The sequence below is a fragment of the Ursus maritimus genome, unplaced genomic scaffold (assembly GCF_017311325.1).
Source record: "Ursus maritimus isolate PB19 unplaced genomic scaffold, ASM1731132v1 scaffold_1, whole genome shotgun sequence".
NCBI lineage: Eukaryota > Metazoa > Chordata > Mammalia > Carnivora > Ursidae > Ursus > Ursus maritimus.
Genome location: NW_024423343.1, coordinates 64052647 through 64080000, shown reverse-complemented (window position 1 = coordinate 64080000; position 27354 = coordinate 64052647). Strand labels below are relative to the sequence as shown.

Sequence of the window (27354 nt, the reverse complement as noted above, 5' to 3'; positions counted from 1 at the left end):
TCCTGTGTTGACACGGACATCGTCTTCCTTCACTTGTTGGTCGTCCTTCGCACTCGCCATCGCTCGTCCTCCCGAGCACCAAGCGCAGATCTACGGGTTGTGGATGCTGACGCTTTATGATTTAGGGGTTGCTTGTTACGAAAATAAATTTAAAATTTTGAGCCTAGAGTCCCAAGGTAAATATATCTATAAAGAGAATTTAAACTCAACAAATAAGTAAATTCTGAGGGGCTGACAAATAGCATAAACATCGCAAAGTCAATAAAAACAACATACTAGATTTGTTCATTGACAAGCCTTTGTAATTCTCTTCCTGCATTTTTTGGCTGCATGCTCTCCTCCTATGACTTTGCAATGCCATTTTCTACATGGAGAATATAAAAATAATTCCCTCTTGGTGTGCCTGGGTGGCTGACTCTTGGTTTGGGCTCAGGTCACGATCTCAGGGTTGGGAGGTGGAGCCCTGCATTGGGCTCCGCACTCGGTGGGGAGACTGCTTAAGATTCTTTACCCTTCCCTCTGGCCCTCCCCCGCTTTGCTCCTTCCCCCCCACCCATAATGTCTCTCTCTCTTTCTCTCAAATAAATAAATAAATAAATAAACAAAATGTTTAAAAAAATAATAATTCCCTCTTACCTTTACCATGATTGGATAAAACACCTATAAAAAATAAATGAGTTGAGGGGCGCCTGAGTGGCTCAGTTGGTTACGCGTCTGCCTTCGGCTCAGGTCGTGATCCCAGGGTCCTGGAATCCAGTCCTGCATCAGGCTGGAGTCTGCTTCTGCCTCTGCCTGCTGCTCCCCCTGCTTGTGCGCGCTCTCTGACAAATTAAATAAACTAAAGCTTTAATAAATAAATAAATAAATAAATAAATAAATAAATAAATAAACAAACTCCTTTCTTGCGGCCGATTTTAAACAATGGTTTAAACTTCTCTTTATAATTGCGTCCTTCATCGTGTGGATGGCGCAGGCAAAATGGTTCTGTAATAAGTAACAGGGTGGGAGTGAGGAACTTATCAGAGGCTTTCCAGATGTGGAACCTTTTGCTAGAGCGAGGGAGGAAGAACACGAGGAGCCTGGGCCCTGGGGGGGGAAGGACAATGAAAGGAGACAAGGGCATAGACGAGGAAGCAGAAAACAGAGTGGGGGAGACGGTGCTGACGTCATTTTCCCCACCTTGACTCATGAGGCCTTCCCTACCTTCTTCTCTCCTCCGGCCCAGGTGAATTGGAATGCCAGGGCCAGGCAGGTGTCCATTGTTGAGAGACACAGATCTAAAAATAAGCGACAGGCAGACACGAATGGGTGACAAACATGGTGAGCGCTGTGGTGTCCCCTTTTCAGCGAACTATGAAAAGATGTCAGCAGAGATGGAGGGCAGTTTGGCTTCGCTGCCAGGCTTGAAAAATACAGACCAGAAATATAAATGCCATCGAAATGTTGACTCTTCTCAAACCAGAAATTTTGGTTTCATAGTTAAAGCCATGCCCGTTTAGAAGAAACACACATTCATTTGGGTTTTGTGGTTTGGGGAAAGGACAGCGGGCGAGGAGGTGGCGGCCACGCGGGGCATTGCGGGACCGGGCACCGCAGGCCGGGGGCGACAGCACGCCGGCGGCTCCGGCTCCGTAAGAGTCCAAATAGCACCAGGACCACAAATAATTCAAAGCCCGAAACATTTTCCTCCCTCCAGTTCAAGCTCTCCTGCTTCTATCAGATGGCTCCAGCCATCCTGCCCCCTCCGCCAAACCCTGTCCTCACTGACACGGCGACAACTCCCTTTGAACTCTATAAACACACAATTCCCGTGGCTCGCTTGTAACCTCAGTAAATGCGTTTGCTCTCTGCTTGCACCACGATGCAAATCCTTTTATGTCGCATTTGTTCAGTGCTCGTTGCTTTGGCTTTTCAGCCGTCGTGTTTCTAAAATATTCTAAGTGCCGCACCTAATTCATAAAGCATTTTACTTAGGAAAACCTCTTCTACAGACACACGAGTATTTATAATTCATGCTCGGTGAGACGAGGCCCTTTTAGAGAAAATCAGAGACAAGGCCCTTTTAGAGAAAATAAGGATAAAATAATGGTCAGCAAAGCAAACCATCCCTGTGAGTGCCGTGTATGCCTCCTTCCACACCCCCCTTACCTCCTCACCATCTTCAAGCCCCTGCTTTTTTCACCATTTTTTTCTTTTAATTATGAAATGCTTCGTATACACCTAAGACCATATAAAATACCAATCTTCATTTTCAAGAATAATAATAAGATGAACACCTGTGCACCCTCCTTGAGAAACGGGATGTGCCTTAGCCGCTCCTCATGCGTCCCTTCCCAACCACGCCCCTGTCCTTCCACATTCCAAGGTAACCACCCTCCGAACTTTTGTGTTAATCACTGACTTGTACATTAATCCGGACTTTTGCTATTTTTTCTCTCTAACAATACATCATTTAGTTTTAAAACACTCAGCAGCAATCACAAGCCCATCTGCGTAAGAAAAAAAAAATCAATATTGTCGCTGATAGAAGACCTCTCCTGGAAGTAAATAAGCTGACAAAGGGCCCTCGATCCTAGCGTGGCTTCGGCTTCCCTGGGAGTTTACAAAAGTCATTAATAGGGAAGCAGACAGAAATAGACCAGGAAAGTGGGACTGCCAAAGTTAGGGCATCTGGGGGGTGAGTCTGGAATTGGAGGTCTGTGGGTGATAGGCCCCGACAGAGGGCAGCTCTGTTTTCTCTGCTGCTGCGTTCACTGTGACCCACTCCCTGCTCTTGAGAGGAGGTGAAAAATCCCCCTCTTTTACCTCATCCAAGGAATGAACTCCAGATTACCGGTGGGAAGCTGAAGGGCAGTCGACCCGGCCATGTCTGAGTTGTCCTTCCAAGTGCAACTCACAGTCATGTCTCCCACTACAGCTTCCCTGACGTCCCCACTGTGGATTCTCCTTGCCTTCTCCTGGCTTTGGCGTGTCCCCTCTCAGGCAGATACTTCAGTGACTGTGTCATTTGCACAGGTAACGAGACCTTTCCACAGTGATGCATGTGAAACAAAGATGGTAAAAAATATTTTTCACCTTCAGTTATCCTTAAAACCAAACACATGTGTAATTGAGTACTAAATAAATTAAAATATGATTTTCTCATCTCCTTCTACGTTTTATAGCACAGCTGGAAGTTGTTTTACTTCATAATTAAGAGGTGAACAGTAGATGAACAAAATATTAAGAATGCTACTACCTTTTAAATAATCTTTTCTAACTATAGTTTTCTATGATGATAAGCACTTTTAGTGTATTAACTAAGCTATAAAAATTAGGAAAAAGAGGGGCGCCTGGGTGGCACAGCGGTTAAGTGTCTGCCTTCGGCTCAGGGCGTGATCCCGGCGTTATGGGATCGAGCCCCACATCAGGCTCCTCTGCTATGAGCCTGCTTCTTCCTCTCCCACTCCCCCTGCTTGTGCTCCCTCTCTAGCTGGCTGTCTCTATTCTGTCGAATAAATAAATAAAATCTTTAAAAAAAAATTAGGAAAAAGAATTTATCCAGATTATCAGGTATTGCCTATCACCCAGAATTAACCATGTCACATTGCTATCTATCCTTCCAGGTTTAATATATCTTTTTTTCACAAAAAACTTATATCATCCTGAATATCCTATTTCTTCAACCTGATTTTTTAAATTCAGTATACCATGGGTTTCTTTCCATCTCAATAAATACACTTCTAAAGCAGTAATGTTTAATGTCTGTATATGAATCTATACATGTGTAATAAAATCGTAATAAAAGACAAGGGAAAATAAATACAAAATTCAGAAAAGGGGGTGTTTTATTGAAAGGGGATTGGATTTGAGAAGATTCTAGCCATGATTTTAAAGATATGAATATTTTTCATTATTTTTATACCATATATATTATTTATAAACCTTATACACAAGTAGACTATTTTATAATATAGATACACCAAAATTAATTGAAGCAAACTCCTTCCAGCAAGTATTTATATTTTTCCAATCTTTTACTAAACAAAACTGATGAATATTCTTGCACTAAAACATATTACAAATACCTTTATAGTTATCCTAGGACAAATTTCTAGAAATAAAATTGCTGAGTCAAATGGTTTGCATAATTTTAAGGTCATTAATACATATTGCTGAACTGCCATCCAGAAAGGTTTTGCTAATTTGAATCCTCACCAGCAATGCGGGAGCGTCTTTCTCCCTGTCCTCACCGACGCTGACCATAATTACGAAAAAAACAAAATCTCTACCAGTTTGGTTAGTGAAAACTTGTCTTCTATATTTTCTCTGATTTGAATTTCTTTAATTACTGGTATAATCAAACATTTGATAAGTTTTGAGTCATTTCTACTTTTTCCTTTCTTAATTTCCTGTGAATATTTTTTGCTAATTTTTCCGGTGTAACATTATTATTCTTACTGATTCCTAAGAGTTATTTATATAAAGATGTCAACCTTTTGTGCATCTTATATTGTGGTAGGAAGAATAATAGCCTCCCCAAAATGTTCAGCTCCTACTAGCCTAGCACCTCTGAATATGTTATGCTACATGCCAAACAAGGAATTAAGGCTGTGGGTGGAACGAAGTCTGCTAATCGACTGCCCTTAAAACGGGGAGATCACCCTGGATTATCCGGTGGCCTCATAGTGTAATCACAAGAGGCTGTAAATGGGAAAAAGGAGACAAAGGCGGGGCCAGAGCAAGAGAGAGATTTGAAGATGCTGCATTGCTGCTTTTGATGATGACGGAATGGAGCCAGAACCAAAGAATGTGGGTGGCCTCTAGAGGCTGGAAAAGGCAAGGAAATAGATTCTTTCCCAGAGCCTCCAGAAGGAACAGAGCCCTGCCAACAGCTTGACTTTGGCCCAGTGGACCCATTTCAGATTTCTGATCTCCTGAAGGTAATGAATCTGTGTTGTTTAAACCACCAGGGGTGGTAATTTGTTACAGCAGCGATAGGAAACGGGTACCCACGTTGCAAATGTTTTCCCAATTTTTTATACACAGAATCTTTACAAAGCTATCAAACTGTGCTTTTAAAAATGTATTCACTATATTTCTTCTATTCTCAACTACAGTGAAACAGAAAATTTGATCAAAAACACAAGTGGTCTAATTTGGCTTCAAATATGTATTTTTTTCTGTTTTGAGAAGTGTTTATAAAAAACAAAATTGTTTCCTCTTGTTTTCCTCCTCTCTTTTCCTTTCCCTTCTCATGGAGGTGGCCGGGGCTGAGGAGGTTAGAAGGGCAAGGAGGAAAGGGCATTGCTAGGGGCTGAGGAGATGATGGTGGGAACGGCGGCCGAGAAGCGTGATGGCGTCGTCAGGAGGCTGCTCACCAGCAGGGAGATTGAGCTAATAAGTACGTACATGGAAGGTAACGGGAGCCAGGTTTCTCATGGTTGTAGAAGGGATTTATAAAAATGGAAATGGGGAAGGCTAAGGTATTGGACAGCAACTGAGAGACAGAGAGATATACGGTAATAAAGATGTGTGTACAGATATATAATTAAATAACATAGATATATAAACATACCTCTGTCTGCCAAAAGGGTAAGAAGTAATAATACCCTACCAGTAATGAGCACACTGAGCACCCAGATACTGATTTCTACGTGCCTCCACAAAAAGGAACCAAGTTCCATAGAGAAATGGTCAACTCCAAGGCTGGGACAGAGAAAGCACAAAATGAGTCAGAAAGCACAGAAGTGCTCAAAGAATGATGGGAACATGTTAAAAAAACATCACAGCTTGAAGGGGCTTCAGTGGCCAAATTTGGGACAATCAGAGCATCAGAATAATGATAGTAATCAGATTATAACTTATTGAATGAAGCAAAAATGCATCAGACCAGAATGAAGGAATAAGCAAGGGAAGCTTTGACCTTTAGTGTAATGGCAACAAACGCATGGAGAAGGAATGATGACACATGTCACAGTGGAGTCATCAGTGGGTGCTAAAGCCAGTGGGTAGTAGCTTCATGAAGAATTATATGTTTGCATAGTCTTGGAGTATCTCTCAACAAAGCCCACCCAGAAAGGGGAAAATGATGACCTTATGGTTTAGGCATCTGGCAGTTACTAACATCAATGGGTTATCAAGGTTAACATCTCCAGTGGTAGGACGGATCAACACTGAAGAACTCTTGATGAATACTGTAAGAATAACATCATCTCTGTGCTTTTCCTGATAAGAATGAATGGCCTGAGTCCGGCCGTTTGGGAATATCACAAGGCCTTAGGTTGATTGACATTCTTTATACTCTAAAACTGGGAACTACATGAAAGTCAGGGAAAGACTGTGGAGCTGCTTCAATCTAAAGGAAACTAAAGAAATATGAGAACTAAATACAATGGATGATCCTGGATTGGGTCCTTAATATGTCTTTCAGAAAATAAAGGAGGAGAAAACAACTTCCCAGTTTCATGAGACTAGCATGAAACAACTTCCAGATAATGAAACCTGACAAAGCCATTATAAGAAAATTCCAAACCAATATCTTTCCTGAACACAGATACAAAATCCCTAACAAAATATTGGCTAATTAAGTCTTTCAAAATAGAACTAATAAACAAGTCCAGCAAGTGTGCAGGATATAAGGGAAATGCAAATGCAAATACAGGATACAAGATCAAATGCAAAGAATCTAGAATAGTCAAACAATCTTGAAAAAGAATAATAAAGTTGAACAACTTATTCCACAGGATTTCAAAACCTGCTGTAGAACTACGATAATCAAGACTGTGTTGTATTGCCAAAAAAGACATGTAGACAAATACAATAGAGTCTAGAAAGAGACACATACACAGCGTCCATTCATTTTCGACAAGGACACCAGTGCAATTCTTTTAGGAAAGAAAGATCACAAATGGCATTGGAACAACTAGATGTCTTTATGGAAAATTAAATAAACCTTGACCTCCATGTCACTCCAAAAATAATATCAAGATAAGAATTATTTCGAGATTCACCCAAAACAAAATCTAGAAGAGTGAAGTGTTTAGGAGAAATATAGAAATATAGCTTCACATCCTTTGAACAGGCAAAGATTTCTCAGTACGTAAAAAGCATTTAAACATAAAATAAAATGTGATAAATTACACTTCATCAAAAATAAGGAGTTCTATACCTTAAAACGCATCATTAAGAAAATAAACAAACTTCAGACTGTAAGAAAATAGTTGTACATGTCTAACAAAGGGCTTGTATTCATAATATGTAAAGATCTTTTACAAATCAGTAATAATTTACCCAATAAAATGCACAGAAAGTTAAAACCCTTTACAAAAAAGATGTATGACTGTCCAATATGGACATGAAAAGATGGTCATTACTCATCAGGAAATAGGAATAAAAACCACCGTAAGATACCATTCAACACACACACTAGAATGCCTAAAATCTGAGACTGAAAACCCCAAATGTTGGTGAGGATGCAGGGCCATTGGGAACTCTCACGTGCTGCTGGGGGAAATATAAAATACTACAACGATTAAAAAAAAAACACACATCGGGCAGTATCTTTCAAACACTCATCAATTCTATAAATCCATTCCTAGGTGTCTATTTAAGAGAAGTAAAACCATACCTTTCCAGAAAGCCTTATACTTGAGTGTTTATAGCACTCCCATTCAAAGGAGCCCAAAATTTGGAACTCAAATCTCCATCAGTAAACGATGACTAAACAAATTGTGGTGTATCCATACATGGAATATTACTCAGCAATGAACAGACACACAAAACTTCATGGATGGATCTCAAAAATACTATGATGAACAAGAAACAGATACAAAAGGATATACAAGGTGTGATCCTATTTATATAAAGTGGAAAAAAATCAATGAATTCATGCAGATAGAAATCAGAAAGTGGTCGTTTCCTGGGTTGAAAGTTTGAGTGGAAGGAGACACAAGGGCACTTTCTGGTGTGATGGAAAGATTCCATATCTAGTTTTGAGTGGTGATTACAAGGATATCTGTAAGTCAAAACTCATCAAACCAAACCCTTAAGATTTGTGCAATTTATTGTATATAAATTACATCTTGATAAACAATTTTCTAGCGTAAACTAAAACTTGTTGCTGTAAGAAAACATGAATGTGGTATCTAACTCTGTGTAGTACAGAAATTAAAAACATTTTGACCTGAGAGGCAAAAACCAGTGAGAACGTTCACAAGATGATGGTTTAAGTGGAAGCACGTTCATATATACTATATGCAGAGCCATTTAAAGGCGTTTGCTTTACACTTTAAAGGAAAAGATAGTAAGGAAAGAATGCAAATCATGTTATAGTTTACAAATCCTAGGATTTGTACTAAAGTCATTTGCGTTTTTTTGTTTTTTTTTTAGCTTCCTGGCATCTGAGCTCCTTTCCTACATCTGTGAAATGTCTGCCCTCTCTGCAGAAGCCCCAAAGCCAGACACAGGCTCGGTCCATCTGTATCCAGCTGGAGTTGATGTGGGAGCTGCTGAGAAAAAGCCGGCTGCGGGGATTCATTCTGGCAGCAGCAGCGGCAGCAGCTTCGAGGACACAGTCACAGCTCCGGCAGCAGGGGGGCATCCATTAGCCGGTGTCAGTGGTGGGCAATGCCACCGCCAGGGGAAATAAGGTGCGAACCATTCATCTGGTGTTCGGTGACAGCGGGAGCAGTGTCCTCACCAGATGAGTTCTACCGCTTAATGTTCACTTTAAAGCTATGTGCTCTGCTTCCTCCTGCCCTTTTTTCTAGCCTTTTCTCCAGTGTTCCAAATGATTCTATAAGCCACTCAATACCCTTTCAAAAAATTCCTTTTTCACCAAAATCATCCAGTTAATTTTTATTGCCGGCAATAGGACCCTCTTGGAAAAATAAAATAATAGAAACACTCTAATATAGAATAACAGCAGGAATGGTGCTCCTTCCAGTTCCCAGAGATTTTACAAATAAGTAGAAGTTACTTGGTCTTTTAAAACAATTTTTTAAATTACTTCCAATAATTCAACATCTTGAGTTCAATTCATACTTCCAAAGTATTTTTCACAATTAATGTTATGTTTTAAAAGAGGAGACGCTTTCAAAATATCCCCTGGCAAAAAATTAGACTTCTCCCATAATAATTTACACAGTGGATGACTGAGATTCTAAAGGAAAACCTTAAAGCTAAAAAAAAATTTGTGAAGTAGAAACAAATGCTCACATAGCTGACATTCAAGGGAGTTTTCTGTCTGTCTGTAGCACTCAAGAGATGTGTTTAGGAAGACGCTGTTTTCTTCTGTGTCTCACTAAGAGCTTCAAGACATGCTCAGCATCCTACCTTTCCTTATCAATTCTGAATTTATCAGCCATGAATATACTAAGTCTACTTTATATCTACTCAAAATTTCCAGCTACATAAACTCTTTAGATAAAGAGTTTTGTGGATTTACTTTTTGCTATATGAATTAGTATTTTTTTTAAGATTTTATTTATTTATTCGACAGAGATAGAGACAGCCAGCGAGAGAGGGAACACAAGCAGGGGGAGTGGGAGAGGAAGAAGCAGGCTCATAGCGGAGGAGCCTGATGTGGGGCTCGATCCCATAACGCCGGGACCACGCCCTGAGCCGAAGGCAGACGCTTAACCGCTGTGCCACCCAAGCGCCCCTGAATTAGTATTTTTATGTTCTGGTTCCATTATTCTTATACTACAAGATTTTATAAATAAATCTATGACTCTGTAAAACACCTTTGGAAGAAATAATACATAAACTCAGAGAATTTTTTCCATTAATTTTTTTTTAAGTTGGATCTATCTTCATCAGTCCAAGCAAAATCCTTTTTTTATGTTGTTCTCTTTTTTCCCCATTTTTGCTGTTCATCTTTCATTCCTATGCTCATAGCCTTTCCCATTGCTACACATTCTGCATTTAATATGAGTATTCTTGAAAAATACAGAGTTGTTTCATGTATAAGTATACCGAATTACCTAAATTTTAATATGACACGAATCTCATTGCTCCTTACCTTGCCCTCATGAAGATTCCATTTTAGTGGAGACAAAAGACAAGTTCACACATAAAATAAGACAAACTTCAGGTATTGGTAAATTTAATCAAGGAAAAACACAGGGTACTGCAGTAGTGACTGAGTTACTTATAAAGGGTGGGCTCTTCTAAGAATGTCATTGAGCTGAAACCTGAAACATAAACATACTGTGATGAAGAGCATCCAAACAAAGAAGACATAGGCTCTGAAGCAGGAACAACCTTGACATATAAGACGAATAGAAGAGACAACTGCTGTGTCTGGAGCACAATGAGCCAGAGAAAAGCGGTCATAGACGAGGCAGGAGAAATAGGCAAGAAGTGCATCATCTAGGGTGTTGTAGGCTGAAGCCAGGAGCACGATTTTTAGTCTAAGAAAACTAGAAACCCTTGGAAGATTACAATGGCAAGAGGGCAATGTGTTTTTTATTTAATGAGCAAACTTTAGTTGCTGTGGGAAAAAAAAATCAGCTAATGGAATGAGAAAAAAGCAGGGAAATTAGTTAAGAGACCATGTTGGTCCATGTGAGATATGATGGTTTGAAGCAATAGGACTGGAGATGGAAGCTTGTGGTGCCATAGAAGCCCAGAGAGGAGACAGTTTCCAAAATTCCAGAAATGAGGCTGTAGTCAATCACTTCAGATGCTGCAGAGCTTAGCTATTTGGGGACGGAAAAAGAAATATTGGATTTGGCAACTTGGAAGTTGTTAGTGACAGAAGATAAATTGGAGGTCACTGAAGAATGAATGGAGGGTTTTGTTTTTGTTTTTATTCCGAATGCCAGATTAGACCCTCATTTTCTTCTGTTCCCTTCCAAAATTCCATGAAAATGACAATTAAGATGAAACAAAAATTCACAAATCCATAGGAAGAAAGAGCAGGGGAGGTTCAAAGACAAAATTTTGGAGTTTGAAAAACAAATCAGTTAGTAGTGAATGCCAACAGAATGAAGAAAGGTTCATCCCAAGCTAGTAGTGGAGCAAGCAAGGCAGTAATCCATCCATTTTGTACTGCAAGACCACTTAAAGGGTCAAGACCTGGTGGTACCAGGTGCCTGTGGAAGTGAGGGAGAAAATGGAGTTGGGAGAGGAGAACTAGCTACAGCTTCACCAGTCTGATCCCTAGATGCTCTCTGATACCCAAGAAGAAACCTAGAGAGTCACTCACTGGAGAGTGAACAACAAGAGGGCCTCTAGACAGGGAACATCAAGCGCAGTTGAGGACAGGAGTCTCATATCGAAAGCCTTCTTCTCCCAGTGGCAGTTAGGTTTCCATCCTCCAGAAAAGTGATTGGAAGATTCTTCTCTGTGAATCTGACTAGTCATTTTGTTTCCCAGTAAAATGGGCCCATCAAGTCACCCTACAAGACAGACCACAGTCAACAAGTCCTCCCCACACTACAGACATTTCCAATAAGCATTCAAAACTCCTCTGTTGAAGATAAACAGGCAAGAATCACCAGACATTTGAGGAAAATATGCATTATGAAATGCAGAGAGTAAAACAAATAGGAAAAATACTGCAGGTCAAAGGAAACAGTCCATGCAAATAGATGAAAACTTTAAAATTAAAAAAAAATCTATCATTAATATTCCTACAAAGATAAAGGAAAAAATTGCATTCATATAGTATAACGAAATCTTATGCAAGAAGCATTCAGAGAATAAGAATGTGCTCATGGGAATTACAAATTATAGAAATTTAAAAACTTAATAGAAGGCTTAGAATAATAGATCAAGAATACCTCCTAGAGTGGGGCGCCTGGGTGGCTCAATCATTAAGTGTCTGCCTTCGGCTCAGGGCGTGATCCCAGAGTCCTGGGATCAAGCCCCACATCGGGCTCCATGCTCCGCGCTGGGAGCCTGCTTCTTCCTCTCCCACTCCCCCTGCTTGTGTTCCCTCTCTCGCCGGCTATCTCCCTCTATGTCAAATAAATAAATAAATAAATAAATAAAATCTTAAAAAAAAAAAGACTACCTCCTAGAAAATAGAATAGGCAAAGACATGGGGTAAAGTGAGCAAAATTCCCTTCCAAATATATTAGAAGATCAATATATTAGAGGTCTGATATAATAAGATTTCCAGAAAGAAACTAATAATATAAAAGATAAAATTAAGAAATATTTAGAAAATTTCTCAGAATTGAAAGGCATGAGTATTTAAGGAGCACAGAAAAATGTAAAGCAATGTTAACTCTCAATATGAAGTTTCAGAACATTAGAGCAAATAGAAGACTTGTAAGTTTTCGGAGAGAAAAAATAAGATCACTAACAAAGGATCAAAAATCAAAAATTCATTGATTTTTCAATGTGGGAATTTAGAAGAAAATGGATCAATATCTTCAAAATATCAATTAAAGAAATGATTCCCAGCCAAGAAATCTATACTCAGGCAACCTATTAAATGTGAGGGTAGAATAAGGGTATTTTCAGATATAAAGTTCTCAAAAAAAAAGTATGCATCCTGAACCCTTCCCCCAGAAAGTTACCACATGGTATACTCCAAAATGAGGAAGCAAACTGCAGAGGAGGAAGGCATAGAATTCAGAGACTGGAGACTAACATGACAGAGAGAGAGAGAGAGAGATGTATTTCCAGAATGATGATGGTGAAGGTGTCATCCCAGGATGAAAACTGTTAGGATACAGGGGTAGAGGATGCAAATATTTTGTAAATACTTGGATTTATCCAGGATCGGGAATTTTTCAAGTAATGATGATGGAGAACAGAACATGTGAATTGAGAGTGGTAGAGAATTATTATTATGATGATGAAAAACTGAAACCATTCTGCCTCAGCAGCTAGGTGTGGACTAGAGTGGTTGATAGTGAATAACAAGATCAATAGTTTGGAGGTCTCAAAGAGGTAGGGAAAAGTTTTTTAAAAGGAAGAACTCGTATGAATGAGCTAGGACAGGAGGTGGTTGTCAGAGAGTTTATGAATGATCAATCTGTCAGTGAAGAAATGGTTACTAGTGATGCCAAGAGAGGGTGTGGCTGAGGGAAGGAAATATGGTAATCAAGTGATTGGAGCACAGATGCTGGAGTCATTTGCATGGACATTGAAGTCACCCATGAGCATGATAGAAGTAGGGGGAAGGAAAGTTAAACAAGAACTGAAGTATTTAATGAGTGGAGGGAATGAATCAAGAGAAATGACCTATAGATGTGTAGCTGACAACAGCTAGAAAAGGTGGAGGATAATATATCCACATGGCATGGTCTTCATGGGGCATTTTTGTAGAAAGGACACACCTACTTCAAATCCTCAGTTTGAAGCCCAAGAAGAATGTTAGAAAACGAAAAACAACAATGCTTAGATAGGAATAAGAAGTATCCATAGATGTCCAGCTTAAGTTAAGGCAAGACAGACAAAAGAACTTTCAGAGATCAGGCTGTTGACACAAGGGAGTTTTTTGATCAAAGAACAGGAGTAGAAGCTGGCAGAGTAGAAGGCGATGGACAAGGTGGGAGAATTGATGGAGCTAGGGAATGGCCAAGATGTGGGAATTGCCAGAGAACAATGGCAACAGAGGATAACAGAGGGCACTGTTTTATGGTGATGCCTGAAGTAATCACGGATGTAAAGCATAATGGAAGTCACTGTGATGATCTCAAGGAATCCTAGGCATTGGTTCCATGAGTAGCCTTTCTACTCAAAGTATAGTTTCAGGACCAGCAGCCTTGGCCTCATCTAAGAGCTTACCAGAAATACAGAATTAAAAAAAAAAAAAAAGTACAAAACCTTAGGCTCTACCCAGACGTAATGAATCCGGATCTGCATTTTAATAAGATCAGTGTTCACAATAAAGTTTAAGAAGTATTACTCCAGCTATTTACCTCTAAAATACAAGGCACTGTTTTTTCTCTTCTCGTTCCTGGCTATGGACTCACTGTAGGCTGGACGTGTTGACTCATCATGCATTATTTCTTTCCAAAGTATCATTGTCAATCATTACTAGACCGTAAACTCCTTGAAGGACAACTTTGTGTATCATTAGTCCCTGATGCCTACTACAATCACAAAAACACAAACGACATTTCCTAAATATTGTTGAATATTGAAGAGCAATAGTGACTACACGTGTGTGCAGAAAAAGCTCTTCTCCAATGCAGCTGGACTGATAAGCGGCTGATAATTTGAAAAATGTAGTTAAAATAGAAAGCCATAAAAGGAAGATATGTTTCCAATACTTTTAACTTAAAACACACACATTCATTCCTACATTGTATGTATATTAATTTCTTCACAAACATTCCATTGAAAGGCCAAGGCCTTTTGAGTATGAATTGGTTTATGAGAATTACGCAACATCTTTCCTGCACAAACCACACTAAAAATGCATTGTCTGAAGATCCTTTGTTTTGTTTTAAAAGTAAATTGGAAGCAATTCGAGTGCAGAATCTTCTGAGATATGTTTTTTCTTGTATAGTTCTCATCCACACATAACTTAGGATTTTTAGAAAAATGACTTTTTTTTGTTGTTATCCCAAGGCATTCAACTTTGTTTTCTCAAAAACAACAGCTCCCTCTACATTATATTTTGATGGCTTACATAGTATTTAATTAAGTTGTCTAATGGTAAGGCCAATTATCTGGCAATATAGGGACTTAAAAGTTTGTCATTACTGGTTGTAATTTTAGTATATTATGTATTTTCTCTCGTGGCTAGTCACATCTGGTTCTAAGTGAACCACCCATCAGGTTAACCCTAGCAGGTTTGGCAGTGTAGCTTACCAATCTAGAGTTCTCAGGGCTTAGTCCTCTGGAATGAAGGCAACATGCCAGGTCTTGTGAAGCAATTAGACCATTTGCCATGGTCACTTGAAATTGAGCAAGAGATCCACAATTTCACACTTATGTATATTCAAATCTCTCAGGTAGATGGCAACCAGACTCCATAAATAGATTCCTGTTAGCATTGTTTCAAAACTCAGACGTAAAAGATACTACCTCTATCTGGAAGGGTAAATCCCTAATGAAATGAGTTATAGGACACGTGAACAACAGCCTGAGGCTCCCAAATCAGGTAAGAAGGACTCTACCTTTGCATTTAATACATTTAATACATTTAATACAGCCATAAGAAAACCAACTAATCTATATAGATTTTGGTTGAGTCTTGACATGAGAACACATGCCTAATACACAGAGGGCACTTGAATTTTTTTAAAAATATGCTTTATACATTTTCATTTACAAAACATCTTTGAGGATTTGTTGTGAGATATAATGAACTCTAAGAGCAGTATTTGCTCCTGGATGTTTTCTCTACAGTAACAGCTGGAGAAACAGAAATGGTGCATGTGAGTGGGCATCAGTGTATATTTCACAGTACATATTAATATTTAGCTATAGTAATAAAAATATCTTTACTTATTAAAGAAATACCAAATATGAATAATAAGCTGTCATATCATGAAATAGAAATCATAATGTTACTATGCTATTTCAAAAATAATGTTTTTTAGAGATTTATTTGCGAGAAAGCGAGAGAGAGCACAAGTGTGGGGGAGGGACAGAGGGAGAGGAAGAAGTAGACTCCCCACTTAGCAGGGAGCCCGACCTGGGGCTGGATCCCAGGCCCTTGGGATCATGACCTGAGCCAAAGGCAGATGCTTAGCTGACTGAGCCACTCAGGTGCCCCTATTATTACAAAATTATTTGTCTTTCTGCTCCATAAGATCTAAGCTCAAAGGCAATATAAGACTCATTCTGCCTGCCATAACTTTGGGCACGAGTTAGACATACAATAAATGTTAGTTGAATTGAAATAAATGTTGGCATTGTAATAAATTAAAGAATGCAGGTCTTTTTTTTTTTTTTAAAGATTTCATTTATTCATTTGAGAGAAAGAGGGCATGCGAGTTGGGGAGGAGCAGAGGGGAAGAGAGAAGGAAGGGAAAGAATCTGCAGCAGACTCTGCACTGAGTGCAGAGCCTGACACTGGAGCTCAATGCTGGGCTCAACCTCACAACCGGAGATCACAACCCCAAGATCAGGACCCGAGCAGAAACCGAGAGTCAGTCACCTAACGGACCAGCCAGGCACCCCAAGTCCCCAAGAATGCGAGTCTTTTAATGCAAATTCAAAGTTACAACAATGAGGTGATGGGACCAATAATTTAAAAATATTTTTCTTTGTACAACTGAGGCTCAGCAACATGTAAAATATGAAGCCAATCATACTTCACTTCTTATAAGAACACAAGAGCTCTCTATATAAAATGGACCAAAAAGAAAAGTGTTAAATCTATGTAGGCACCACATTTTTTAAAAATTACTCTATCAGATGCTCAAAGAATATCAGAAATTAGTACAAAATTTTCAAAATATCTAACATAGAATCTTCTCCACTCCCCATTTTTTATGCCATTACCACGAAATACTTGAGTATTCCTTAAGTATCTGATGGCTCTACAATAGGTACCTAAACCAAGTATAAATTCATGCTCCCCACATCTAATATGAATTATATCTTTTATCCAAAAGAGGAAAGAAATTTAAATCAAATAATTACAACAGTGATAAGGATTCATTTTATTGTGTTTTCCACATAGGTTTTTTTGATGAAAAAAATTCTTTACAAAGACAATCTAAATTGAATCAGTAACAAATAAAATCTAGCTTTTAAATGACTCAAGTATTCTGCATTTGAAATTCAATTTCTCAAACATTCAAGATTAGTGAATTTTGGTAAGAAGAAAGGACTAGCAGAAAGGAAAAAAACACCTTTTCAACAGATAGTACTTTATAGTTTTTTTTTTTTTTAGTTGCTTTGGGAAAACACACAGTATAGTTATTTAAGAACTATCTTTTAAGCAAGATTTAAGTGCTTTAAGTCAAGTGGGTTTCAGACTAAAAAATACTTTAAAATTTGCCAAGATATTGAAGTGTTAAAAATATTCTCCTTATTCATTTAATTTCATGTTTAAGGAAACGTATGACAGATAGTAAATAAAAGGCAAAAAAGTTTACTTGTATTTTTATATAATAAATTCTAGATCTATAAAAATTTCCTGGTTTGTACACAAAGGCCAATGCTTGACCTTCATTGATCCATTTCTATGTAGTTAAAAAAATATGGTATCAAATCTTTCTCCCTCCCCCCAGAAAACTAGAAGAAATATTTTAAATTGTGAGTGTGTGAATGTAGCTATGCATATCTTTAAGTGTACAAAACACACAAATATCACTTTACTTAGAAAATTATTTTCATCATACTGTAAACATCTCTTCCCCTACATCTGGACATTTCAAAATAGTCTTTGGTATTATTAGTTATTGTGCTTTGAAACGGAAACTTAAAAGATTTCTGTAGCAGTGCTACATAGACATTTTAAGATATAAATAAGAAAAATGCACTTGGAATAAGTTACAATTAGCTGCTTTTGCATAATTTTCAAAAACTACAGTGTATGCCTAGTCACAGTTTTGTGAGAAAGAATATCTCCTTTTTCAACTCCTTAATTTTAAGGAACACTTAATCATTTTGGCTAAAAATCCATTTTTGGAGTGGATCTGATGGATTGCATGACACCAAGCTTGGATGCTCTCCATTTGCTGAAAGGCACATTTTTAAGAATGGATTATATAGAAGTTGATCCTAGAATAAAAGGAAACACAACAGAAATTAAACTTCAAGGCTCATGGTTAACTGATGAATATCGGGAAAACTACATTATGGTCTCATCGAAGCTAAAGGAGACTCACCCACCAAATGTACACAGTTCTTATCTTTCAGTCTTTCTCAGATCAGACTTGTCTGATAAAATCTTGTTGGTTTCCGGTGTAAACAATACCATTTATGCCACTACTGTTTAATTCACGGAGGTATTATATAAATAAAGAGATGTATAGAGAGTAAGGTCTGAATCAAGTTTTCAAATAAGAACCATTCCATTGGTATATTCATAAGTGACAAACTCTTTAAAAAAAGTATAAGTAATAAAAATCAGTCCTTTACTGTTCCAGTAGGGCACAAAACATTTTTTAGGTGAGAATTGCTATGTTCCAGCTAAGCCTTAACACGTATATTTAAAAACAGAAAAGATCTTTTATGTATTCTCTCAATTCTAAATTCATTTAAAAAAAAAGTACTAAAACAGGAGAAATGAATCACTGTAGGTGAGAAAAAGATAATGATTTTTTTTCTCCCTACCATGAAAAAAAAAAAAAATGTGACTGTTGCCAGAAGCACTGTAAGAAACTCTAAAAAGACAAATATGAGCAACTATTATTAATAATTCACAAAAGTGTTGATCTATATAAATCAGGCTTTCATTAAGCAACTAGTTTCTAAGAGCATATAATTCATAGATACATTATCTCATCAAATCGGTAGATGTACACGAGAACAAAGTTAGCAAAGACAGAGAAATTCTGATGGATAACAATAAGATGCTATGGTTCATGCATTTTCCCAGATAAGCAATTAGAGCTAATCAAAATAATTACAGAAAGGGGTGAATTAATTGCACTGAGGTACCTTCTGGATCTCCCATATCTGTTCTCCACTGGCCACTGTCCTGTGACCTTTGTAGGCACACGCTCTCAGCTGAACAAGACCTTGAGCAGCATGAAGACATAATTCCCTCTGGATGTTATGCCGAATTTCATGTTGAGCCGAGTATTCAAAATACTGTGAAAAGAAGAATGCTATTACTGACCTGTATCCTCACCCTGTATCCTCAGCTGCAAAATAATGGTCCAATAATTATAATTTTTAAAAAATCAGCAATTCACTGAATAATGAAGTCACTCAACAAAATAATACGATAAAAACAGGTATTAGAAATATAAGCTGAGCTTTTACGACAGAAGATGCTGTAACTCTTTTCCAGCCTGTCAGCAGCAGGTAGTTATGTAAGAAGGTACTGTCTTCCTCCCATTCAGAAATGGGAAGTTATCAGGTGGAATGGAAGTTAGCTAGGATACGTACGCCGCAGAAAAGGACCTGGAAACTTCTAGCAAGAGGCACAGTAACTGCCTCTTCCTCTCCACAAGTGTTCCTTCTCTCTTATTCATCTCAATTCGTGGCATTTTTGTTCACACTAGGAACAGGAAATGAGGTAATCTCCATGTCTCAGTTTCCCTGCCTGTAAAATGGGTAATTTAATAGTTTTCCTACCCCAGAGGGTTATGAGGATAAAAGGGCTAATAGATATAAGAGACTCAGAACAATAACTGGTACATGATAAGCTTTTAATTCATCTTAGGTGTTATTACTAGGATTAATGTTTCTCTCTCTCCATATGTCCAGTTAATTAGCCCCTTAGTTCTACTGAATTTCCCTCCCACATGTCACCATTGCACTTTGCTCTGTACCTCACTTCTCTTACTCCAGCACTCAGAATCTCTACTGTAATACATTCCAGCTACCTGCAATCTCACTCTGCTGCCAGTTAGTCTTTCATAACACTGATTCGATGTCCTCCCTCCCTTACTTGAGTGAGTCGCTACTGTTGCCAAGAGGACATTCACACTCCTTAACTAGTACATGAACTCTTCCTTTTTCAATCTTACATCACCCACTGCCCGAACTGTACACCATGCTCTTTTCACACAATTTAACCAATGTAGAATACATTCCTCCATAAGTCTAAGACTCCTTTACTGTGCTCTGCCTGAAATATCCTTCTGGATCCTTCCCCACCTAGCTAATTCCTTTTTATCCTTGAAAAGCCAATTCAAATGTTACTTTGCTTCTTTAGTTTCCCTGAGCTTCTCCCACTGAACAAAATTACACCTTTTCAGGGTTCCTATAGTACATCAGAAATAACTTTTACAGCACTCTATTGGAATTGTGTGTGTAGCTAGCTGGCTTCACCATAGACCAAAGTCAGGCAGCGTATCTAGTAATAACATCCATTACAAATCAAATATTCCATAATGTTGACATTCCAAAGATAAAATAAGTGAACATAATGGATTTTCAATAATGAAATAATTAGTCTTAGCACTAATATTTATTGAGCCCTTATTATGTGCTAAGCAGGGGCTGTTCTAAACCCTTTGTGTGTATTAGAGTAGGCACTCCACAAACATTAGCTGAATTAATCTTGAGTTCCCCTGGTCTTGGCCTCATGCTTAATTTAGCTCCTTCCACAAATATATCCATCATTTATATAACTCATAGTTCTTCAGATGGAGACATTGAATGAAAATGAGTGTAGATCATGAAAACAGCATTTTGTAGGAAAGTCTGTCCAGTATTTTACTTCACCCACATTATTTTTTTTTAAAAAAATCATTAAAAGGCAAGTTATAAGGAATATGAAATAGTTGAAGATACTTAGGCAACCAAAAAGAATATATAATTAGCTAGCTGGGAACAATAGAGAGACATAATCTAGAACCAGGACAAATACTCTGGAATAGGAAGGCAGAGAAGCAAAGCATTCAGTGTTGCAAAGCCATAATGACTCGCACTGCACTGCACCAGTATATCGGTCAATATAATCACATTATCAAAATATTACTGTTACGTGGCATATACAAATACTGTTACAATGGAGTTTTATGTTACACAAATATTATCTGGTCAAAACAGTAAAAGGGAGCAATAAAGAAATGGTCAAGTTGTATGATATCTCAAAAACGTTTAGTACTCAAGGAACTAAAATTTGCAAAGCAGTTTAAATGCAGTGCTTGACTGAAAAAAAATTTAAAGGAAATAAACCAAAACAAAATCGATGGCTGTATTACAGTGCTAGAAATCAGAGTCATTTTCTTAAAATATAAACTGGGAAATACTATTCTCCTGCTCAAATCCCTCAGATGGTTTCTATCACACTGAGAATTAAATCCAAGTTCCTAGGGGAGGCCTGCAAAGCCTTCTATGACCTGGCCTCTTACTGATGTCTCTGATCTTGTCTCCCGCCTTGTCTTCCTAGAGCACTCTGCTGCAGCCACACTGGCTTTCTGACTGCTCCACTGACCTGCCACTGGCCTCTATCCTTGCACCCCTCTGCCAGGATGCTCCTCTCCTGGAACACCGTTCCTCTCCAACTCCTTTAGGCCTCTGCTCCAAGGTCGCCTTCTCAAAGAGGTCTTCCTGAACCTCCGAACACAAACCTCTCTCCCACTCTCCATGTTCATATTATCCACCTACCCTGCTTCATTTTTCTTTATGCCCAAAATTACATATTTTTTTCGTTCTCCTTCAAGAACACAAGCTCCACAAGGTAGAGATTTTGCCTTTTTCACTACTGTAACAGTGCAAGTGACATTATAGGCGCCAAACAAATATTTATTGAAAGAATATGGGAACTACTTCTTCATTCCCAAGGGAATTTTTAAAAGACAGCTATATTGTATTTATAATTTACAAATTATTTTAGAGACAAGACTATAAAAACATCTTTATGGCAATGACTAGAGAAAAACATATAAAATGACATATAAGATATTTTCAACTGTTATGATAAAATAAATGTCATGCTAGAGGAAGCCTGAGAAAAATCTGTAAATATTTATATTTAGGGATAAGATTTTTACAAATGACAAAAAATTTCTCATTGTCCAAAAACTTAATTTTAACTAGCATAGTCCAGTGTTATTTCCAAAAGAATGTGATTATTTATATAATTATTTTTTTCTAACATATAGAAGGAAATTTTAAAATATATATGTATGTGTATACACACACACATGCATATATGTAGAGATGTATGTATCTAGGTATATAGCTATATATGCATGTGTATATACCTGTGTGTGTGTATCTCCATCCCATTTCAGAATTGTACCTTAGTCCCCCAGTGAGGGGTCCTGTTCACTAGCTATGGCTTCTGGGCATCTGCGTCACCTATCCTCAGTAGACTGGTTCATTTGGATGAGCAGGGATTGGAACTAGATTAAGCTGAGGCTAATGACTAGGAAGAAACATGGAAGAGGACAGACCAGGAGATAGAAAGAGGAGACTCTTTCTTCTTAAAACTGACATCACCAAAGTTCCATCCTGTTAAAATAGGAACATCACATTTAATATTGCAAAAATCCTCCACATACACCTTGGATTCTCTATTAAAATACCTGCAATTCACAGAAAAAAGACATATCGGCTCCTCTCCTTTGTACCCCCCTCTTCATAATCTTCTCATCCTGTTCTCATTCCCAACAGCCACCTCACTTAACTCCTGTGCACCTTTCCCGAAAATGTTTTCAAATGACCTCTTTCCGAGGAAAATGTATGGGCACCCAGTCTAATTCATGTAGACGCCCTCCTTCATACTCTTGAAGCACTCTGAATGCTTTAGCCCAGACCCTATCTTGAGGCACTCTGAATGCTTTAGCCCAGACCCTGTCATGCTGACTGTAACCACTGGCTTTGAAATGTAGATTTCCTGAAGGAGTTAGGATCTAAAGTGCTTGAACTCAGCAGAATATCCATCTGGCATGCAGGGGTCACTCAGTAAATTTGTTGAATGAACAAATGAGAGAGTCCAATCTTCCCAGGAGTTCTTAACTTGTAAAAGGCAAGGCAAGGAAGCTAAATATTAGAAATGATATTTTCATAAGTTCTGTACCCATAGTAGGCCAAATAGTGACATTGACATTTGAGTCTTGATTGTTGAAACAGTCAAAGAGTGGTAACAAGCAGATACATCATCAGTGAAGGATAATCAAGAACATGCCCTTATTTAACAGCATATTGAAAAGATACCGTGACCCGCAAAGATAACTCCTAATACTGCTCTTTTGGTATTAACACTTAATATAATTTGCTATTGAATGCAGTTAAGTAAATACAGCCTTTATGTATAATTTTGCAAAATCACCTTGCCAGTAGTCCTCCAACATCAAAGATCCACATAGAAGGTCCCGTTTTTTAATTTCAAATGGCTTTATTCTATTATTTTCTCATTTGCCTTTCTATTGAGTGGGTGAGCCACTTCAAAGGGTCTTCAGAGCCAGAATGAAAGTCAATATCAAGTACTCAGCAACTTTAATATTAATTGCCAAACTTAACCTAAAACATTTTAAACAGCCATTTACTTGAATACAAAGCTGGTCTGGGACTTCTGACAACCTACTTGTGTTTGTGTCAGTCCAGAAGAGAGGACTTTTAATGCAGGGCTCACCTGGTTTCCCCCGAGTCCATGACACGTGTACAAAATTAACGGTTTGCCTCCTTGATTATTTTCTCCAACATCCAGACACAGAGGCTGACCAATGCTTTTAATCTAAAGGAAAATTGTCAAGTTATAAAAAAAATTTAATCTATGTGGTTGATATTTTTTTTTCAATTAACTTCAGGAAGCAGTATTAATAAGTAGTAATGTAAAATCTCAAAAGCCATAAACCAGAAAGTATTCCAGCAATTTTCCCCGAACCACGTAAATGTTTGTGGCGAGACATATACCAAGTAAAAAGGAGCAGGAAAATACTCACATATCCAGATATAACAGGATTAAGGTCTGGCACATATGCTTCTGGATAAATAGTGTTCAGATACCATGTAAAATTTTTACATTGAAGGCGATGCTTTATTTCGAATCTTTTTGAAAGATCACCAAATGATTTCTGGAGAAAGATGAGAAGTAGAAAGAACGCTTAATCAAAACAGCACTGATAAAGGCGTTCAAATGCTTTGATTTGTATTTATATTTGGGTCTTAAAAAGAACTCTGGGCCAAAATGCAAGATGCAATTTAACTGCATTCACCTTTTATTCAGGCAACAAGTACGCCCCCCTGCTTGTTTCTGCCTTGAAAGAGAATCAAGTTACCACTGTGGATGCGGACATATTGCTATTTTATTCTTTCTTTGGGCTACCAAACCTCCCTTACTGGGGCAAAGATCTCTAGAGAAATGGTAGTGGGAGAATCCAAAATTGATCCTAATTTTACAGCCAAAAATGATCTGTGAAGTGAGGTGTGAGGAAGCAGGTATAAACAGTTGCTGGAGCACCTGGGTGGCTCAGACAGTTAAGCATGACTCTTGATTTTAGCTCACGTCATGATCTCAGGGCCGTGGGATCAAGCTCCACCTTGGGCTCTGCACTGATTGAAGCTGGCAGAGAAAATATTTACCGTAACTGAAATGATAAGCATAAGTATTTAAACTTTCTATATATTTTATATATATTCTCCCTCTCCCCCTCGCTCCCCCCCCGCACTCTCTCTCTTTTTCAAAAAAATTAAAGAAAGAAAGAAAGAAAGAAAGAAAGAAAGAAAGAAAGAAAAGAAAGAGTTGCTAATACAATGTAATTTATATCTTCTCTAGTCAAGACTACAAAAGACAACACAATCAGGCATATTTTTTTTTCTAGTTTTAAGGGTGTTACTTACTCCTTAACAAAAACAATGTATCAGTAGAAAAAGGCAAGTTTTTAATCAATTGCATTTTATTTCCCTTTATTTTAAAAAGACTAAGAAAAACTTTTTTGAAGAACACTATTAAACTGAAAAGGTATTTGGTCTATAGGCAAAATTTTAAAGAAAAATTATATTTGGTACCTAGATAAATAAAAAGTTTAAACACTCAAGCTTACCATTTCAATTAAGGTAAATATTTTCTCTGCCAACATCACTGTCTTGAATCCAGGGGTTTTAGCAAGAAGTGTAAAGCTCTAAAGGACTTCTGGCTAACTTACGCATTTTATCACAAGATCTGTTTGCCCTGTGGTAAAAAGAAGGGTTTACTGGCTCGCTTGCCCCTTTGTTGGTGACAAGGGAGTAGAAGCTGCAGTTAGCAGCCCTCTCCCTGCTTAGCCAAGTCCCCGTGTGCAGGACACAGTCTGCCCAATTTGTCCTGGTGACCTTAGATAGAAAGATAGTGATCAAATCCAGTACTGCTCTGACTTTGCATCTTACTAACATGTTACAGGGAGACACTGGAGACCAAAGAAATGCTGGAAAGAGGTAACCAGACCTTTTGTTTTAACAGTCAGAATGTTGATGCCCTTTAATCTCAATATATACCCCCTGAAAATCAGCACTGTTTCTTACAAAGAGTTAGGCGCCATTCACTGAAGCCCTACTCCTAGAATATCTAGTTCATTCAGCACAAACAATATTGAACCTGTTGGACCTCATGGCCAATGTATTAAGCGTCACAATTCGAAAGAGCTTTTATCTGTGACAGGTCCGTAACAACAGTGCCATACATTCGTGAACACGTACTTTTTTTTTTTTTTTTAAGATTTTTATTTATTTATTTGACAGAGAGAAAGACAGCGAGCAAGGGAGGGAACACAAGCAGGGGCAGAGGGAGCGGGAGAAGCACGGTTCCTGCCTAGCAGGAAGCCTGATGCGGGGCTCGATCCCAGGACCCTGGGATCATGACCTGAGCCAAATGCAGACGCTTAACGACTAAGCCATCCAGGAGCCCCCGTACTTCTTTATTTCATAAATACTCCGGTAGATAGGCAAGTATTTCACCTCTCAAGCCCAGGAAGCAGGGAGAAGGTTGGCTGAACACACACCCCATGTTGGGCCAACCTCTCAACCACCCTATGAAGTGTCATCCCATTCTACAGTCTCAAAGGGGCTTTGCCAAGGTAACCCCTCCAGCAAGCAGTGGAACCAGAACTTGAAATAAAAAAAAGCCTTGGGGTGCCTGGGTGGCTCAGATGGTTAAGTGTCTGCCTTTGGCTCAGGTCATGCTCTCAGGGATCCGGGGATCAAGCCCTGCATCAAGCTCCCTGCTCAGCAGGGAGTCTGCTTCTCCCTCTGCCTCTCCCCTTTGCTCATGCTCTTTCTCTGTCTCTGTCTCTCAAATAAATAAATAAAATATTTTTTAAAAATTAAAAAAAAAAAAGACTTGATATTCCTGGTTTATTTTCCTGCCACATTCTGACACTGTCTCCATCCCCAGTTCAAAATGCCACTTAGCACCTCTCTTTAGGTGTTAATCGTATCACCTAAAACCAGTTAAAAGTGGTTCCACTTAATCTTACTTTGAGGAAAATCCTGAACCAAGGCAGTTACAAAAACTAAACATCTTCCATATTTAAAGAGTAACATCAAGTGGAATGCCTAATTTTTTAAAAAACTAGTTTACTTGATTTTTCCTTAAAAAGAGGAAAAACTGGCATCAATAAATTATATATTTGAGTTAAAAAAACCAACTTCAAAAATTATTTTTTACAATTTTTTGTCCTTGAACTGACTCAAATAAGTAAAAGAATATGAGAATTTGGTGTGGATTCTTATTGTAATTTAACTGTTTAGCTCTAACTTACTTGTTTAACTATTTTTGCTGCATCTGTGTTTCTCCTATAAAATATTTCCTTGTATTCATCCATCCAGACTTCTGCAAGGCGAACTTGGTTGCGAGCAATCACCTGAGTGCCTTTTGGAAAGGTATGAGGGCTTTTGCTGCGAAAAACATGTCCAACAACAGAGCAAGGCATAATCTCCAACTGCCCACCACATTGCCATACCTGATAATTAATGATATTTGTTTAATTTACAGTATATTTAAAAAACCAAAGTGTTGCTTTTAAGTTCATCTTTAAGATACTAATAAAAACAAAATATAGAAAAGAAATTTATTATAACCACAAATAGTCTCTGTCCCCTGTCAGTTCAACTTAAATTCTTAAATATAAAAAACAATTTTATGAAATAGTACAAAAACTAAAGAACAAAGGCATGTTTTCAGAAAGTAATTTAACAAAATAGTGATCTTTCATTTCCAGATCTTTTCATAAAAACAAAGCCCCACATTTCTTTTTTTGCAAACAATTATGCAAGCTCTCTAATATATACCAAAGACCAAAGGCTCTTTCGTATTTGACTTCTATCTTCTTATACAAGTTACATGGCCACTTCACCTGAACCAAAGATTCTCTCTTCTATGGCAGGAACTAGCAGTCTTGGAGTAAGTCAGACTCTATTTACCCCCCATATATTCAATTTTGTAATTAAGAAAACAATTCCACATAATACCCAAGTACAATCTCGTGAAGTAGTTGGTCACTATAAAAAAAAACCTCATACCTATTTAGAGATAGAGGGTCAAAAAACTTATTTGCATTAACTCTAAATAAAATGGAAAATTATTAAATCAATACCTACTCACTTAAACATCTTGGCAATCAGTTCTGCCATAAATAGTCACTAAGCAAAAAATCTAAAATGAAGACATGTTTAATAGTCTGTGCTAGTATTAGGGCAAGAGGTCATAGTCTCTCTCTTTTTTTAAACAAATGAGAAAACTCAGTGGTATTTTTAATTCAACAAATTGTGCCTGAAATCTAACATGTGTTCGGGGTTGGGAATACTTAAATGAATAAAAAAAGACCCCTCGCTTGAGCAGGTCAAATTTGGCTAAGATCATCACTGCCATTATGTGATGGAGCCAGGGCTAAAACTTAAATCTTC

General features: G+C 38.0%; 1 protein-coding gene across 1 annotated transcript in view; it reads right to left on the bottom strand.

Moving 5' to 3' along the window:
* Nucleotides 1-16547: 16547 nt before the first annotated feature.
* Nucleotides 16548-27354, bottom strand: part of GALNT3 (polypeptide N-acetylgalactosaminyltransferase 3) — a 44825-nt gene continuing 34018 nt past the window's right edge. The window contains exons 7-11 of the mRNA XM_040644327.1: nt 26211-26411; nt 23418-23549; nt 23108-23209; nt 18511-18663; nt 16548-17628 (exon numbers count right to left, since the gene is read on the bottom strand). Of these exons, the coding sequence (XP_040500261.1) occupies nt 17506-17628; nt 18511-18663; nt 23108-23209; nt 23418-23549; nt 26211-26411 (711 nt within the window). The 3' untranslated portion in view covers nt 16548-17505. The remainder of the gene's footprint in view (nt 17629-18510; nt 18664-23107; nt 23210-23417; nt 23550-26210; nt 26412-27354) is intronic.